Source organism: Corylus avellana, chromosome ca7 (assembly GCF_901000735.1).
Source record: "Corylus avellana chromosome ca7, CavTom2PMs-1.0".
Classification (NCBI taxonomy): domain Eukaryota; kingdom Viridiplantae; phylum Streptophyta; class Magnoliopsida; order Fagales; family Betulaceae; genus Corylus; species Corylus avellana.
The window spans coordinates 7,344,850-7,358,277 of NC_081547.1; the positions used below are offsets into that span (position 1 = coordinate 7,344,850).

A 13,428-nucleotide genomic window follows, 5' to 3' on the forward strand; every position below is an offset into this window, starting at 1 on the left:
TATAGTTTATTAAATTGTGGGTCAGACGGATCATGTCAACCCAACACTACCCTTTTAAGACCTCCATGCCCAAACAAATGAGCGGACAACCCAAATTTTAGGGGAAAGTCCATATACCCCCCTCCAGTTATCACCCAATTGATAATGTCCCCCTTAAATTTTTAATTGTGATAATTTCCCCCCCAAATTACCAAAAATTGTCAATGTTCCCCCCAATGACGAAACTACCCTTAGTAAAATAAAAACAAAAAATACTAAAACTTCTAGAAAAGACCTAAAAATAAAATAAATAAATAAAATCCAAAGGGTGGCAAATTTAAAATAATAAAAAAAAAAATCCATTGTATAAGAAAAAAATTAAATTTTTTTTTTTTTTTTTGTTATGATTTTTTTTTATAACTTTTTAAAATAAAAATTTATGTTTTTTTTTTAGAAAAAATTAACAATTTTCGTTTAAGAAATAATTTTTATTTTTTAAAAAAAATCTTTCCTTTTAAATTAAAATTTTCGTTTTCTTAACAAAAATTTAAAAATTTATTTATTTTTGAATTTATAGGGGTATTTTTGTCTTATTGAGAAATACATAGGGGCATTTTTTTCTTTTTGCTAGTCTTAGGAGGGACATTGACAATGATTTGGTAGTTTAGGGGAGACATTGTCACAATTAAAAGTTTTTGGGTATATTGTTAATTGGGTGGTAGTTTGAGGGTTAGGGGGGACATTAATAATGTTTTGGTAGTTTTAGAGGGACATTGTCATAATTGAAAGTTTGGGGGGTACATTGTTAATTAAGTGGTAGTTTGAGGAGAGTATATGGACTTTACCCCAAATTTTATTTAAATAGGTGAGCCCTATATTAATTGTCTCACATTTGCTTATAAAATTACTAATAATTCGAACAACAAAATTATTGAAAATCTCTATTCCATACACTTCCCCTCCCTATAATGCAAAGGGTACCTCATGGCTGAACTCCAACTTTATATGCTCATCCATCCAATCCAAAACGTTTATATCAAAATGGAAAGAAAAGACTGAAATTTTGCCGGACATAAATTAGTTACAAACTGATTTGTATGAATTAACTACAAATCAGTCCAACAAAATGACATGTCCCTTAGCATGTGACCAACACATGTTTTTTTAATAGTATGCACTTCTCACATGCTTTTTTAATAGCATAAATAAAAAAACATGTGTTTCTCACATTCTTTACAAACACATTTCCGTCGAATTTTCCCCTAAGTTCCTAATTAGATGCCTTACAGCAAAGATTAAGGGTCAACAAGTACTTTGCATTTGCTACATCAAAGAAAGAGGAAAAAATGCTTAATTTCAAAATGAGGCTTACAGCAAAAATGCTTTAGTTTCTATACACAACCACTCTTCTAAATGAGCCTTACATTTCCGTCTTGCAAAATGAAGAAAAAGAAAAAAGAAAAGCAAGTTATAAATGCAAGACAAGCCTTTTTGGGCCTCAAGTAAGCTATAGCCTATAGCTCCGGTACGTATTCAGCAGTCTTTCTGTGTAGAGACTTATGGAAGCACATATTGCTGCAAATGTTTGGTTCTCTTTTTGTTCTTCAGTTTACGGAATGCACATGACTCGATTTGCCTAATTCTCTCTCTACTAACACCCATCGACTCCCCTATCTCTTGCAATGTCTTCATCCTTCCATCCTCCATTCCAAATCTCCATCTGATGACCTGCCTCTCTCTCGGATTGAGACTGTCTAGTACTTTCTCCAGGTCCTGCTTCATGAATTGCTTCATCAGCATATCTTCTGCCGTTTCTGCATCGGGATCTGAAATTATTTCCTAGTAAAAAAAAGCACACGAACCCATCAGCAAAAACTAATACTATGTGAGTGAAATTTCTCAGGCAAAACAATATGTGAAATGCAATAAGGTGACAGAATTGGAATGATTTTTTTTTTTTTTAATAAGTAATTGGCCCCAAAGGGAAAGGGAAATTCGAACTAGTGACCTCCGCTTCATGAGGCGTGGTTCCTAGATGATTGAGTTATCCCTTAGGGTTAAAATTTGAATGAAAAATTACAGCCCCAATGGTGAAGTGGTATAGGAATAGGACAGACCGAAGGTTTAAGATTCTGGTTGATGCCAATCTTCTGCTCCAGAGATCTAGGAGCTTTTGGAGTCAGTAATACAGCTGTAAGCCTCTTCATTGACAGCCCTGTTGCCTCTGCAACTTCTTTATCATCAGGATATCTTCCATTTTCACTATACAATTGTTTCCTGGCCTCCTTCACTCTGTAGGTTGCCTCCACCATGTGAAACTGTTTATTCAAAAATATTAAAAGTAAGAAGAATGCAAAAGCTACGCTTATAGGCATAGCAATTTCTTGCTCTTTCCGAATAAAAAATCCTTAAGTGGCTTTCATGCTTCATATAAGAGGATATAAATTGACTACGAAAGGGAAACTCACGGGTAAGCGAATCGTCCTGGACTGATCAGAAAGAGATTTCCGAACTGCCTGTTTAATCCACCAGTGAGCATAGGTTGAGAACTTAAAACCCTTTGAAGCATCAAACTTCTCTGCACCTCTTACAAGACCTCGACATCCTTCCTGCAAGTCAATGAGCAAGAGTTAACTATTAGAAACCCCAAAGCTACCGGACTGTAAAACATTCATATTTTTCCCTATATGAGGATTTTTACATTAGGGTAAAAGGTCAATTCCTTTGGTTGCTTGCAGAAAGAAAGATAAATACCTGAACAAGATCTTCGAGATTCATCCCAGCCCCCTGATAATTTTTTGCAATTGATATAACAAGCCGCACGTTGCTTTTAATCATTTTGTCTTTGCAAAGCATACCATAGTTTAAGCGCTTCCTCAAGGTCTTCTGATCAACTCCTGCAGCTGCAGCCCATTGCACAGAGGTGGGCTTTCCACCACATCGCTCAGTGAGTTCCTCATAAAGCTTTTCCAGTTTCAACAGATCCTGAATTATATTGGTGATAGCAGAGACATCAAAATAGAATCAGAAATCAGAGAAAATGGGGCGGGAAATAATATCTAAAATCATGCCAAAAATCCCAAACAATATTTTTCCATTGGGCGCTTTAAAATTTCTCGTACCAAAGAGGAAATGGAAAGTCAATTGGTATGTTTCGTAGTCTATTTCTAGTTGTCTGAAATTGCCAACACTAGATTTTCAACAAAAATTGTGAGCCTGCACACTTCAGATCGCTCCACATGACCATCTTTCTAGTATTATCATCTGAATAGATATTAACCAGAGAAGGGTAAATTATATCAAAGTAATTCCAAAACTCAGGAGTGAATCACACCTGTATTCCTTCAGACAACTCCAGTTCTTCAGTGGCCGTAAGAAGCCTAGAAGTGCTGGTAGTTGCTCTCAAGTAACGCAGCGGATCAGAGTAGTCTACATCTTGTAAGGAAGCACGCCTTCTCCGGCCCGTAGAACCGGGTTTCACAGACACAACATTGGCAGCAGCCTTCTCTGCTGCTTTGGCTCTTCTGGCTTTTCGTTCTGTTTGGCGCCTTGATCTTACAGCTATACTCTTGGGAAGTTGTTCTTGCAGAAGTTCAAGTTCCTCATCTGTTGGCTCCACATCATCAGACTCCTTTGTGGCACATTGCATCAAATGGTCTTCCAACAGTCCAGCTTCAGCTCCCATGGGATCTCCTACTATACCAGCTCGATCAGTTTTCATGTGCTGAACCCAGTTGAAAAGTAAAGTATCAGCTTCAGAAGAAATTGGTGATATACTATCTGCTTTTACAGAGTGGTTATTTTTAGCCAGCAGGGCTGCATCCTTTGCAAACTTGACAGCTGCTTTGGCAAGAGTAACAGCTTCAGCAGCAGCTGCAGCTATTACAGCCTCTTCACTTGTAATAAGTGTTTCTGTCGCTAATGTTGCTTCAAATTTTGCCTGAAGACAAACAGCAAAGCTAATTGGATTTGTAACCTAAAAAATATCCAGCACATCAAAGAGGTCATACCAAGCAAAACAATATCGGTGGTGGCTATTTTTAAAAGATCGCTTAACGACCATTAGATAATATCAACAAATTTCAGATATAGCTAGAGAAGGACACTAGTCAACGGGCAGCCATAAATTATATCAAAATGGTAAGAGAATCTAAACAGCATACCAACAAATTGAATTTAGAATAGTAACCATTTGTGAGATAATTGACAATTCAATGGATTGTTGGGAACAGTCTATTTCTCTAAAATCATGCAGATAGATAGTGGGCTATTGGCTCCAAATACTAGCACAATATGGCTGAAAAATGCTAAATTTGGTCCCAGCTAAAACCAAATGCACTGCTAGGAAAAAAAGTGAGAAAAAGGAATAAGAAAAAAATTGCAACGAATGTTTGCACGCCTAGTAATTCCAGAAAAGAGGTAGCTTCTGCAAGTTTATTATCCAAAAAAAGAACAATTAAACAAAAATACAAGTGCAAACCTAATACAAAAATCTTAATCTTTCATAAGTAAATACACCAAATATAACAATTCTGACCACTGTGGGTGGACCAATTGCCCCCATATACGTCCAAGGTCTGTTTGCAGTGAACGAGTCAGAATTAGTTTCTAAAGAAGGTAATCTCAGCTTCTCCATATTAAGCACTGTAGTAGTTCCTGCTGATGTTGAAGGTGATGTAGTGGATAAAACGCATTGCACTCTGAAACAAACAGGCTCTCTAGTTTTTGCTGCACATTCCAACCAATTGATCATGACCAAAATAATGCCACAGATTTGAAACACTATATGCCAGGTAGAAACATAACAAACCAATAAAACTTTGCTGCATTCAGTTCAATAAGTAGGATCCTATGTATGTGAAGAGCTTTGAGAAATTTTATGCTGATAAATGTTAAATGCAACTCAGCAAGCTATGTTAAAGTGCCTTGAAGGAAAATCATCTAGTGACACGGAGGCTATATCCCAAGTCAATATGTTTAAGAACAGATAAATTGGTCACTGAAAATCAATGAACAAGGTGCTGGAGATATTTACACATCCCTTGTTCCCAGCTGAAAATGAAAGCAGCGTGTAATCAAGGTCTGAACCCAGATCAACCACTTAGACAAACCAGGAAATGAAGAGACAGGAATATACCTAACTATCTAACAGTACATGGCCCATGAAGTTAGATATTAGGCTAAAAATGAGCTGGGAGTGCACTTTTCTTTTCAATCATTGATAAAGCACATTTGATTGTAAGTAGAAACAAGATTGCTGGCATATAGGTGGTTGTCCAAAGCGAGAGCATAGATTGCCAAAACTAGGCATAATAAGGTGATTGCCTCAAAATGCTATTTTTCTAGATGCTCACTAATATCAATAGAATGACAGATCAATTCTTTTCAAGAATAACCGATATGTTTATAGAATATAACTAATTATCACACTCTCCAGTATGCATTAGCTCAATACTATCTTTGTCCACTTTACTTATGTATAGCTCTGTATGACTTACTAAATAGTTATTGAAATAATAAAACATTTAGATGCACATACAATGACAAGAAGCTTTAGCTTTATAGGAAATTAAAAAAAAAAAGAATTAAAAGGCGGAACAAAGGATAAGGCTTAAAGATGCAAGATTCGAATCAGGAGCTTGTAGATCAAATTATCAAAATGTGGTACGAGAAGCGAATAACCGTTCTTAGTCCCTTTTTTGCTCAATCAAGGAATGCCACAATTTGAACCTAGACACAGTCTCTAAAAATGCTTTCACTTTCATTGTCAAAAATGAAACTAAAAGAAAATTATGATTCTTTTTTTTTTTTTTTTTTCTTAGCAAAAGAAAATTATGATTCAAAGATTGGATGACACTAAAATGCATGACATGAATTCTTTCAGAACTATGCTCCAAAACATTGTACTCAAATGAAATTGAACTTGTAAAAACATTTTATTTCACTTAAAAGACTTTTTTTTTCTTTTTTTTTTTTTTTAATTTTTTAATTTTTTTATGTCGGGGAACCTCTCTATGGCAGGGTCCTTCGGACCCACCCCTGTAGAGTAAACCCTGGTCCTGTGCACCGCACCCTCGGAAATTTTCCTACGCGGAACTGGTTAAATCGCTAGCTTTTAACCAGGGAGTGTGCCCCAAGGGATTGTTTACTTAAAACACTTAATACATGATACTTATACATTCACATAAGATCTCTGAATGAGTACGTAAGTCCACAAAAGCAAATTATGTCTGTCCTGAGGACCAAGTCACCATGTCAATACCTTGCTTTGAATAATATTGAAAGTGGACAAGGTTTTTTTTTTTTTTTTCTTTTTTCTTTTCTGGATTCATAAAAAACAACCCAACATATCAAATGCCCTTTACCTAAAGAAATTATGACCAAAATAGTATTGGATTACACTTAATGTTGTTTGAAATGAACTGGATAAGAACTATGCGTCCAGAAAAGTTGTACTCAAATAGTTCCATACTTGTAATTGTAAACACATTTGGTTGTAACACATTTGTTTTTACTAATAAACTTAATGTACAAGGTAATTATTCACGGATTCCAACAAGATTTCCCAATGGGTATCTAATCCACAAAACCAAAAAATAAACGCCCTGAGGACCAATTCAGCTGGAAGTCGACTTTTCTCATTCCGGTGAAACAATTATGAAATGCGCATAAACAAAATAACCAACTTAAGCAAAGAAAGAAGAGCATCAGCCGAACTACCTAAAAAACAAATTGTTGAATTCTCCACACATTGAGATATAATCTACACTAGTTGGTAATTCATGAATACAAAGCGTAAGAATACAGAATTGGACAAAATGAAAATTAACATCCAAAGAACCTCCCCCCCCCCCAAAAAAAAAAAAAAAAAAAACAGCATACCCATTTGAGTTCAGAGAGAGAGAGGAACTTACATGTGTGCGTATGAGAGGGGGTGGTAGTGGCAGTGTGGTGGTGAGTTCTGAATTGGATGGAGAAGGTATCGGGATGGCATTTAAACTGTGGAAGCAAACACGACATCCTACTCCACTCCTCGTACTATTTTGGCAGTTGTTGTTCGTTTTCTGTTAAATGTTTAAGATTGTTAGAAGCCTCTCTCTACGTAGATCGATGAGAGAGAGAGAGGGAGTTACAGCATTACTGGCAGGAAGAGAAGAGAGGAGGAGAGAGGAGAAGAGGTGTGTTGGTGAGTGCTGTTTTGGCGATAAAAAAATGGATAAGGGGGAGGGAGAAAGAGGGGCTAACGGCCTGCCTTGAGGGAAATATTTCGGTTTCTGGACTTCCAGTTGACCTGGGCCTGGCTTAGAAACTGAAGAGCCCAACTGCAATTTTATTTTTTATTTTTTATTTTTTTTTAGTACAGTAAAAAAAACAAGAAGAAGAAAAGAAATAAAAAAAAAAAAAAATCAAAAATACAAAAGAACTAAACTAAGAAAGCCGTAAAGAGATGGGAAGATCCTTCCTATTAGTACTAGGAACCAAGAAAGAAGGAATGGATAATAGGGAATGCAGCTATAAAATTTTTTGGTTACGGCCCAATGTGCCACATAATGGGCGCCCTTCAATAGTATCTAAGATAAAAGATGATGTCCTCAAGAGGTAACTTAATCGGTTGAGACTACGCCTAATGAAGCGAATGTCACTAGTTCGAATCCTCCTCCCTCTTCTTGTGCGGACATATCAAAAAAAAAAATAATAATAATAATAATAATAATAGATGAAATTTACCAATCTTGAGAAATGCTGAGCTATTGAAGAGTTAGTATAATAACTTGAGAGTCATCTTCCATAAAAAGGCTAGTGACACTGCCAATTGAATTGCAAGAGCTTATCCTTAATTGGGCAAACAAGCAGGACTTACTTGAAAAATCATCCGAATGATAGAACCATAAGAATTTCGACAAACTGCTGCTTGAACAGAGAAAGAATCTCTAATAGCTGTATCAAAATTTATCTTAAAGCAATCATCAGGAGGATGGATACAAGATTCTTCCGATAAAAAAAGAATTATTTTTCCATGCATGAAGGTGCTCCAAATCAATTTTTTTAAAAATTATAGGCAGAGATACTATGAGCATCATCAACTGCAAAATTGATTGGACAAAAATTTATTCTAAATTGGGTTAGACAAATTCAACAAATATAGTCTAATAAATTGTCATGCTTCCTTTTAAAATGAAAGAGTGGTGCTTATTTTTTAATATGATTAATAGACTGTCTTTACGGTTAACTCTTTCTCCTTTAACGTTAACAACTCTTTCTCTTCTAATTGGTAGCCAAATTTTTTGGTCTTCGCGTTAAGAATCTATAGGCCATGCCTTCCCTATCCTCTAGGATGGAAGAGGATTTAAACTGTGTTAACTTCAAGTTCTGTTATGTTTGAACGCCCGTTAATTAGGTGATTATTACGTGGCGCTTTCTAGGCCTTAGATTGTTTTTAAGACATCCTAGCCGTTAAATGGCTACTCTCCATTTCAAACAATAGAGAGGATCCGATTCCGTGTTTAAATGGGCGCTGTAGGAACAGCCAGGTGAAAATTGAAAAACCCTACTCGGACTGTGTGTGTGTGTGTGAGAGAGAGAGAGAGAGAGAGAGAGAGAGTGGCAATGTCATCGTATCATTCGTGTGGAATGAGGGTTTTCAGAGGGTGCAGGGCACTCTTAGCGCCAGCCAAATCCGCAGCTGCCGATGTAGCTAATGCAAAGAGCACCACCACCACTGCCAGATCAAAGCCAAAGCCAAAGCCAAGGCCAGCGAAGGCAATCAATCAGGTGACAGGTACAGGGTTATCGTCTCCAAAGCTCAAAGCCCCAAAACGAGAAACGGCTGGACCCAGGGGCATCCTGAAGTCGGTCCCAATCTCCCCAGCGCTCCAGACCTTCATGGGTGTGCCGGAGGCCTCTCGCAGCGGCGCCGTCAAGCAGATCTGGTCCTACATCAAGAGCCAGAACCTCCAGGTCCCTCCAACTCTGCTCTCTCTCTCTCTCCTCTTTTACATTCATGTATTGGTTTGTCTTTCTTATCTCTTTGAGGGCTTCGTTTTTGTTTTTGTTTTAATGTGCTTTTCTTTAATGGGTTTCTTCTAGTTGTGAATACTTCTGCTCTGTTTATGGATTGCATTTTGCGTTTCGTAGGAATGAGTTGAGAGCAATGCCTGTTTATTATCTGTTTTGGTCACATTGGGACTATTTTTGTTTTTCATTTTTTTTTTCCTGTAAATTTGGAAACAAAGCATTTATTTTAAAAATATAAGTGAAACACTGAAGGCTTGACTTTGCTTTTTTAGGCATACATTTTAAGTGAGTTGAAGGTGTGTGTGTGTCTTATTATTGATGGGAGAAAATGAACAAGATGTGGTACTTCTTACATATGAGATAAAAGGAGCAAAAGTGTAAGCAACGTTATCCATTTTAGCTAACCGAAAAGCGTAATTATCTATTTTACCTACTACTTTTTCTATACAAACTCCAATAGATTTTCTATTTTCTTTAAACCACCGTTTTATTATTTCTCCACCAATATGGATTCCAACCGGTCACTCACGTGGTCGCATTTGTGGAGAGGTTGAGTTTGAGCGAAGAACTCGATGAGGTCACTCACATGTCGAGTTTGACCCTCCTGGTGGACTCATGGTGCACCAGCTAGTTGACTAGTTACTCGCTCACCCTTCTTCCCTGCCTCATTTTCCTTCTACCCGTATATGGAGGAAGCCACTGTTGCAGATTGAGGTGCCTCTGCTGCAGGAGAAGGTCCTCAAAGGAGGGGTTGGGTGGTTGGCGGCAATGATCGACGGGTTGGCGCTCTTTGGTGTGAACTTGGCCATCAGGTACCTGCTGATGCTGGTGGTCGTGTCCTTCAGCTGAGGGGTCTTCGTGGCTGTGGTGCTGGGCCTTACCATTGGCTACTTGCTCTTCAGGAGTGGGGATGAGGAGCGACAGAGAAGACGAGAGTGAGAGAGGAGCGGTAGCGAGAGAAGAGAGAAATGGTTAAAAAACGAATCCATAAGCTATCATTGGTTGCCCAAATATAGGCACGTATTGTAGCAAAATGTGGGGTGTAGAGAATGAGAAGGTAATCGGTTGGAGCTCTTTTTTAGTCTTTATTAGCTAAATTTAGACAACCAATGGCTTTTACATAATTTGTTGTTGGAGATGCTCTTAGTTATACCAAGAATAGAGGATTAACAATGAGAGTGCAATCCGCGTGTACCAAGATACTTCTATTGCTTTTAGTCTTTTTCCTATGCTTTCTCTTTGTAAGCTTTAACAGATTTAGTGCTTCCTTAATATAATACGAGCTTAGCTCAACTAAGAAGTTCAAAACCTTGTATTAGGTGGTGAAGATTTAGCTCCAAATAAATTCTTTTTTCTTTCTTTTTTTCAGTGGTGCTATCCACTTATAGCTAATGGGTGCTGCACAACAAAATGAAATCAGGAATTCTTGGTGTTATTTCCAAGTTGGACTTGGAAAAAGTCAACGGCCATGTCAAGTGGGAGTTCTGCTTATATCTCTTGGGGCGTCTTGGTTTTGGTTCTAAATGGAGGGAGTGGATGTCTTTTTGTATTTCCAAGGCTCACTTTTCTATCTTGGTTAATGGTAGTCCAAATGGTTTTTGTGGTAGCTCTCGAGGCCCTTACCAAGGGGAATTGCTCTCACCTCTCCTCTTCGTGATTGTTACAGAGGCTTTCAGTAGGATGCTTTTTAGGGCTATGATTGGGTGTTACTTATCAGGCTTCCTGGTAGACATCTAAAACTCTCCCCCTCTGAAAATATCCCACCCTTTTGCAAACGATACGCTTATTATGTGATTGTGATCAAATCTATAACTTGGGCCACATTCTTTTGTGTTTTGAGGCCATTTTGGGCTCGAAGGTTAATTTTTGAAAAATTTGAATTCATCGCAGCAGGTGAGGTTCCACTTTAGGAAGAACTTGCCGGTATTCTCAGTTGCAAAGTCTTTTCTCTCTAGCTATGAAATATTTGGGTCTTCCCATGGGTGCTTCTTTTAAGTCAAAAGTGATTTGGGATTGGATAGTTGAGAAAATGGAAAAAAGATTGGCTAGTTGGAAGAAGATATACTTGTCTTGCATGGTCGACTAACTCTAATTGAGAGTACCTTATCCTGTTTACCGATGTACATCTTGTCCCTTTTTCCTTTAACATCCGGTATAGCTAGGAAATTGGAGCATCTTTAAAGAGATTTTATTTGAGATGGATCAGGTGGTGAGCATAAGTTTCATCTAGTGAATTGGAAGACTATATGCTCCCCAGTTTCTAGTGGAGGGTTTGGGAGTTAAAAATATCATGTTGTTCATAATGCTCTACTAGGGAAATGGTTTTGGAGATTCGTGAAAGAGCAAATTTCTCTTTCAAGATAGGTGATTGTTGCGGAGTATGGTGTTTAGAGGAAGTTCGAGGGTCCTACGAGCTACGAGTGTGCCTTTGGAAGAATATTACGAATGGCTAGGGAAATTTCTCCAACCGTGTTTCATTCAAGGTTGGGGAGGGTTCATGTATTCACTTTTGGCATGATGTGTGGTGCAGAGCAATTGTTCTTAAGTCTTCATTCCTTGAACATTCGATAGCTTGTGACAAAGAGGCATTGGTGTCGGATTACTTGGATTTCTTTAGCGCCTTTACCCATTGGAATTTGAGTTCTACTAGGATCGTCCAAGATTGGGAGTTGGAATCTCTTAATTTTTTTTCTTAATTTGCTATACTCTTCGAAAACCCATCTGAGGGAGGTTGTGGACCCCAACTAGCAATCATGGCTTTGAAGTGAACAGCTATGATAAATCTTTACAATCTGAAGAGCCTTGCGTATTCCCTTGGAAACGTGTTTGGAAGGTGAAGGCCATGCTGCCGCATAGATTTCTTACATGGACGACAACTTTGGGTAGAATCTTCACTGTAGATAATCTTAGAAAGCGGTGTTTCACTCTTGTAAACTGGTGTTGCTTAAGCAAAAAGAATGAGGAGATCGTTAATCACCTTCTCCTTCATTGTGTGAGTACCACTAGTGATCTTTGGCACTTGGTTCTCAACTTGTTCGGAGTTGTGTAGGATATGCCGAGTAACATCCTAAAGCTGCTTCATTGTTGGAGGACTCAAGGGAGGGGTCATCCCAAATATGCTATCTGAAATGTTATTCCTGCATTCCTTATGTGGAGCATTGGGAGAGAAAGAAATCAGTATCTCTTTGAAGATTGTGAATCCAACGTACTGTGTTTACAATCCTCCTTTTTTAGATTTCTCTGGGGTTGGGCTGTAGTCTTTGTTCCAAATTTCTTGTCATTGAGTCTTTTAGATCTTGTTTCCTTTTAAGATTTTAGACGCTTGTAGAGTGTTTGCATCACCTCTATACGTTTCATGTACAAGGGTTTTGCTTTTTTCATAAAGTTAATTGGGTAAGTTGTGTACATGCATGCAGCATTGGGGTTGGGTATATGTGTGTTAAAATGTCATTCTTTTGTTCCGTTCCCCCGTTCCCCCGTTCCACATAAGAACAATCTTGTTCTTCTCTCCTTGAGTTGTTTGTGATTCATAATATTATGGTAACTGGAACAGGTATATACCTAATTGAAGGGAACCTGTTTGTGGTGCATAAAATGTTGTAGCTATTGCTTTATCTACGGCTACAGTGGGCGAGGTGGACCTTGATGCCTCTATCTTGTTTTGAATTCTTATATGAGTTTTTACCATGCTAAGTTTTCCCTTATGGATACCACACATGGCATTACTTATTACATATATGTGATTGTAAAGTTTTAATTGAAGAAAAACTTGGTACATCATTCTACGGTCTGATGAAATATGTGGATGCTTTTGGCCTGCAGAATCCTGCAGATAAGAGGGAGATCTTTTGCGATGAGAAGCTGAAGGCCTTATTTAGTGGAAAGGACAAGGTTGGGTTCCTGGAAATTGGGAAATTGCTCTCCCTCCACTTTGTTAAGACTAATTAACTGCTGACTTTAGGTGTTTTGCTTAGGTTGGTGCTCTCAACTCTTTACTGATGAAGCTCTTGTGACATTTCTTTGAAACCCTTTTGGATGTTATTTTGTTTGAGAGCGAACTCTCTGGCTGTGTTTGACTTGAAAAAAAATGTTTAGCTGGACATGTTGTAAAAAGTACTTAGGAAAATTGAGTAGATTGTTTTCATGCAGTTGTCTGACATCAAATCTTACTGTTATTTGCTCATAGTGTCAGCTTATAAAGCAGGTTGTGCATTGGCTTATCAATGGTGAAAGCCATACGTTACTGCACCCGATTTCCTCCATTAGCTGTTGAAGTTTCCAAGGGGGATTCTAGAGAGCATTTGCAAAAACTTCTATGGAGATGTGGTCTGGACATGCATGTAAGTTTTTGCAAATGCTCTCTAGAATGCCCCTGTTCACATGGTCTTCTTTGAGCTCATTTTATTGAGCATATCATTTGCGATACTTCAGATG

General features: G+C 37.9%; 2 protein-coding genes across 2 annotated transcripts; one reads left to right on the forward strand and one right to left on the reverse strand.

Annotated features, from left to right (window-relative positions):
* Window positions 1-1,307: 1,307 nt before the first annotated feature.
* On the reverse strand, window positions 1,308-7,199 carry LOC132187408 (RNA polymerase sigma factor sigB). Its single transcript, XM_059601709.1, has 7 exons — window positions 6,894-7,199; window positions 4,517-4,707; window positions 3,314-3,919; window positions 2,734-2,964; window positions 2,448-2,588; window positions 2,097-2,297; window positions 1,308-1,818 (listed from the first exon to the last, which is right to left on the reverse strand). Exons 1-7 carry the CDS (start codon window positions 6,997-6,999, stop codon window positions 1,537-1,539), a joined length of 1,758 nt encoding a protein of 585 aa, XP_059457692.1. The 5' UTR covers window positions 7,000-7,199; the 3' UTR covers window positions 1,308-1,536.
* A 1,278-nt stretch (window positions 7,200-8,477) lies between these two features.
* LOC132188634 (protein TRI1-like) lies at window positions 8,478-13,138 on the forward strand. Its single transcript, XM_059603148.1, has 2 exons — window positions 8,478-8,937; window positions 12,817-13,138. Exons 1-2 carry the CDS (start codon window positions 8,587-8,589, stop codon window positions 12,940-12,942), a joined length of 477 nt encoding a protein of 158 aa, XP_059459131.1. The 5' UTR covers window positions 8,478-8,586; the 3' UTR covers window positions 12,943-13,138.
* Window positions 13,139-13,428: the final 290 nt, after the last annotated feature.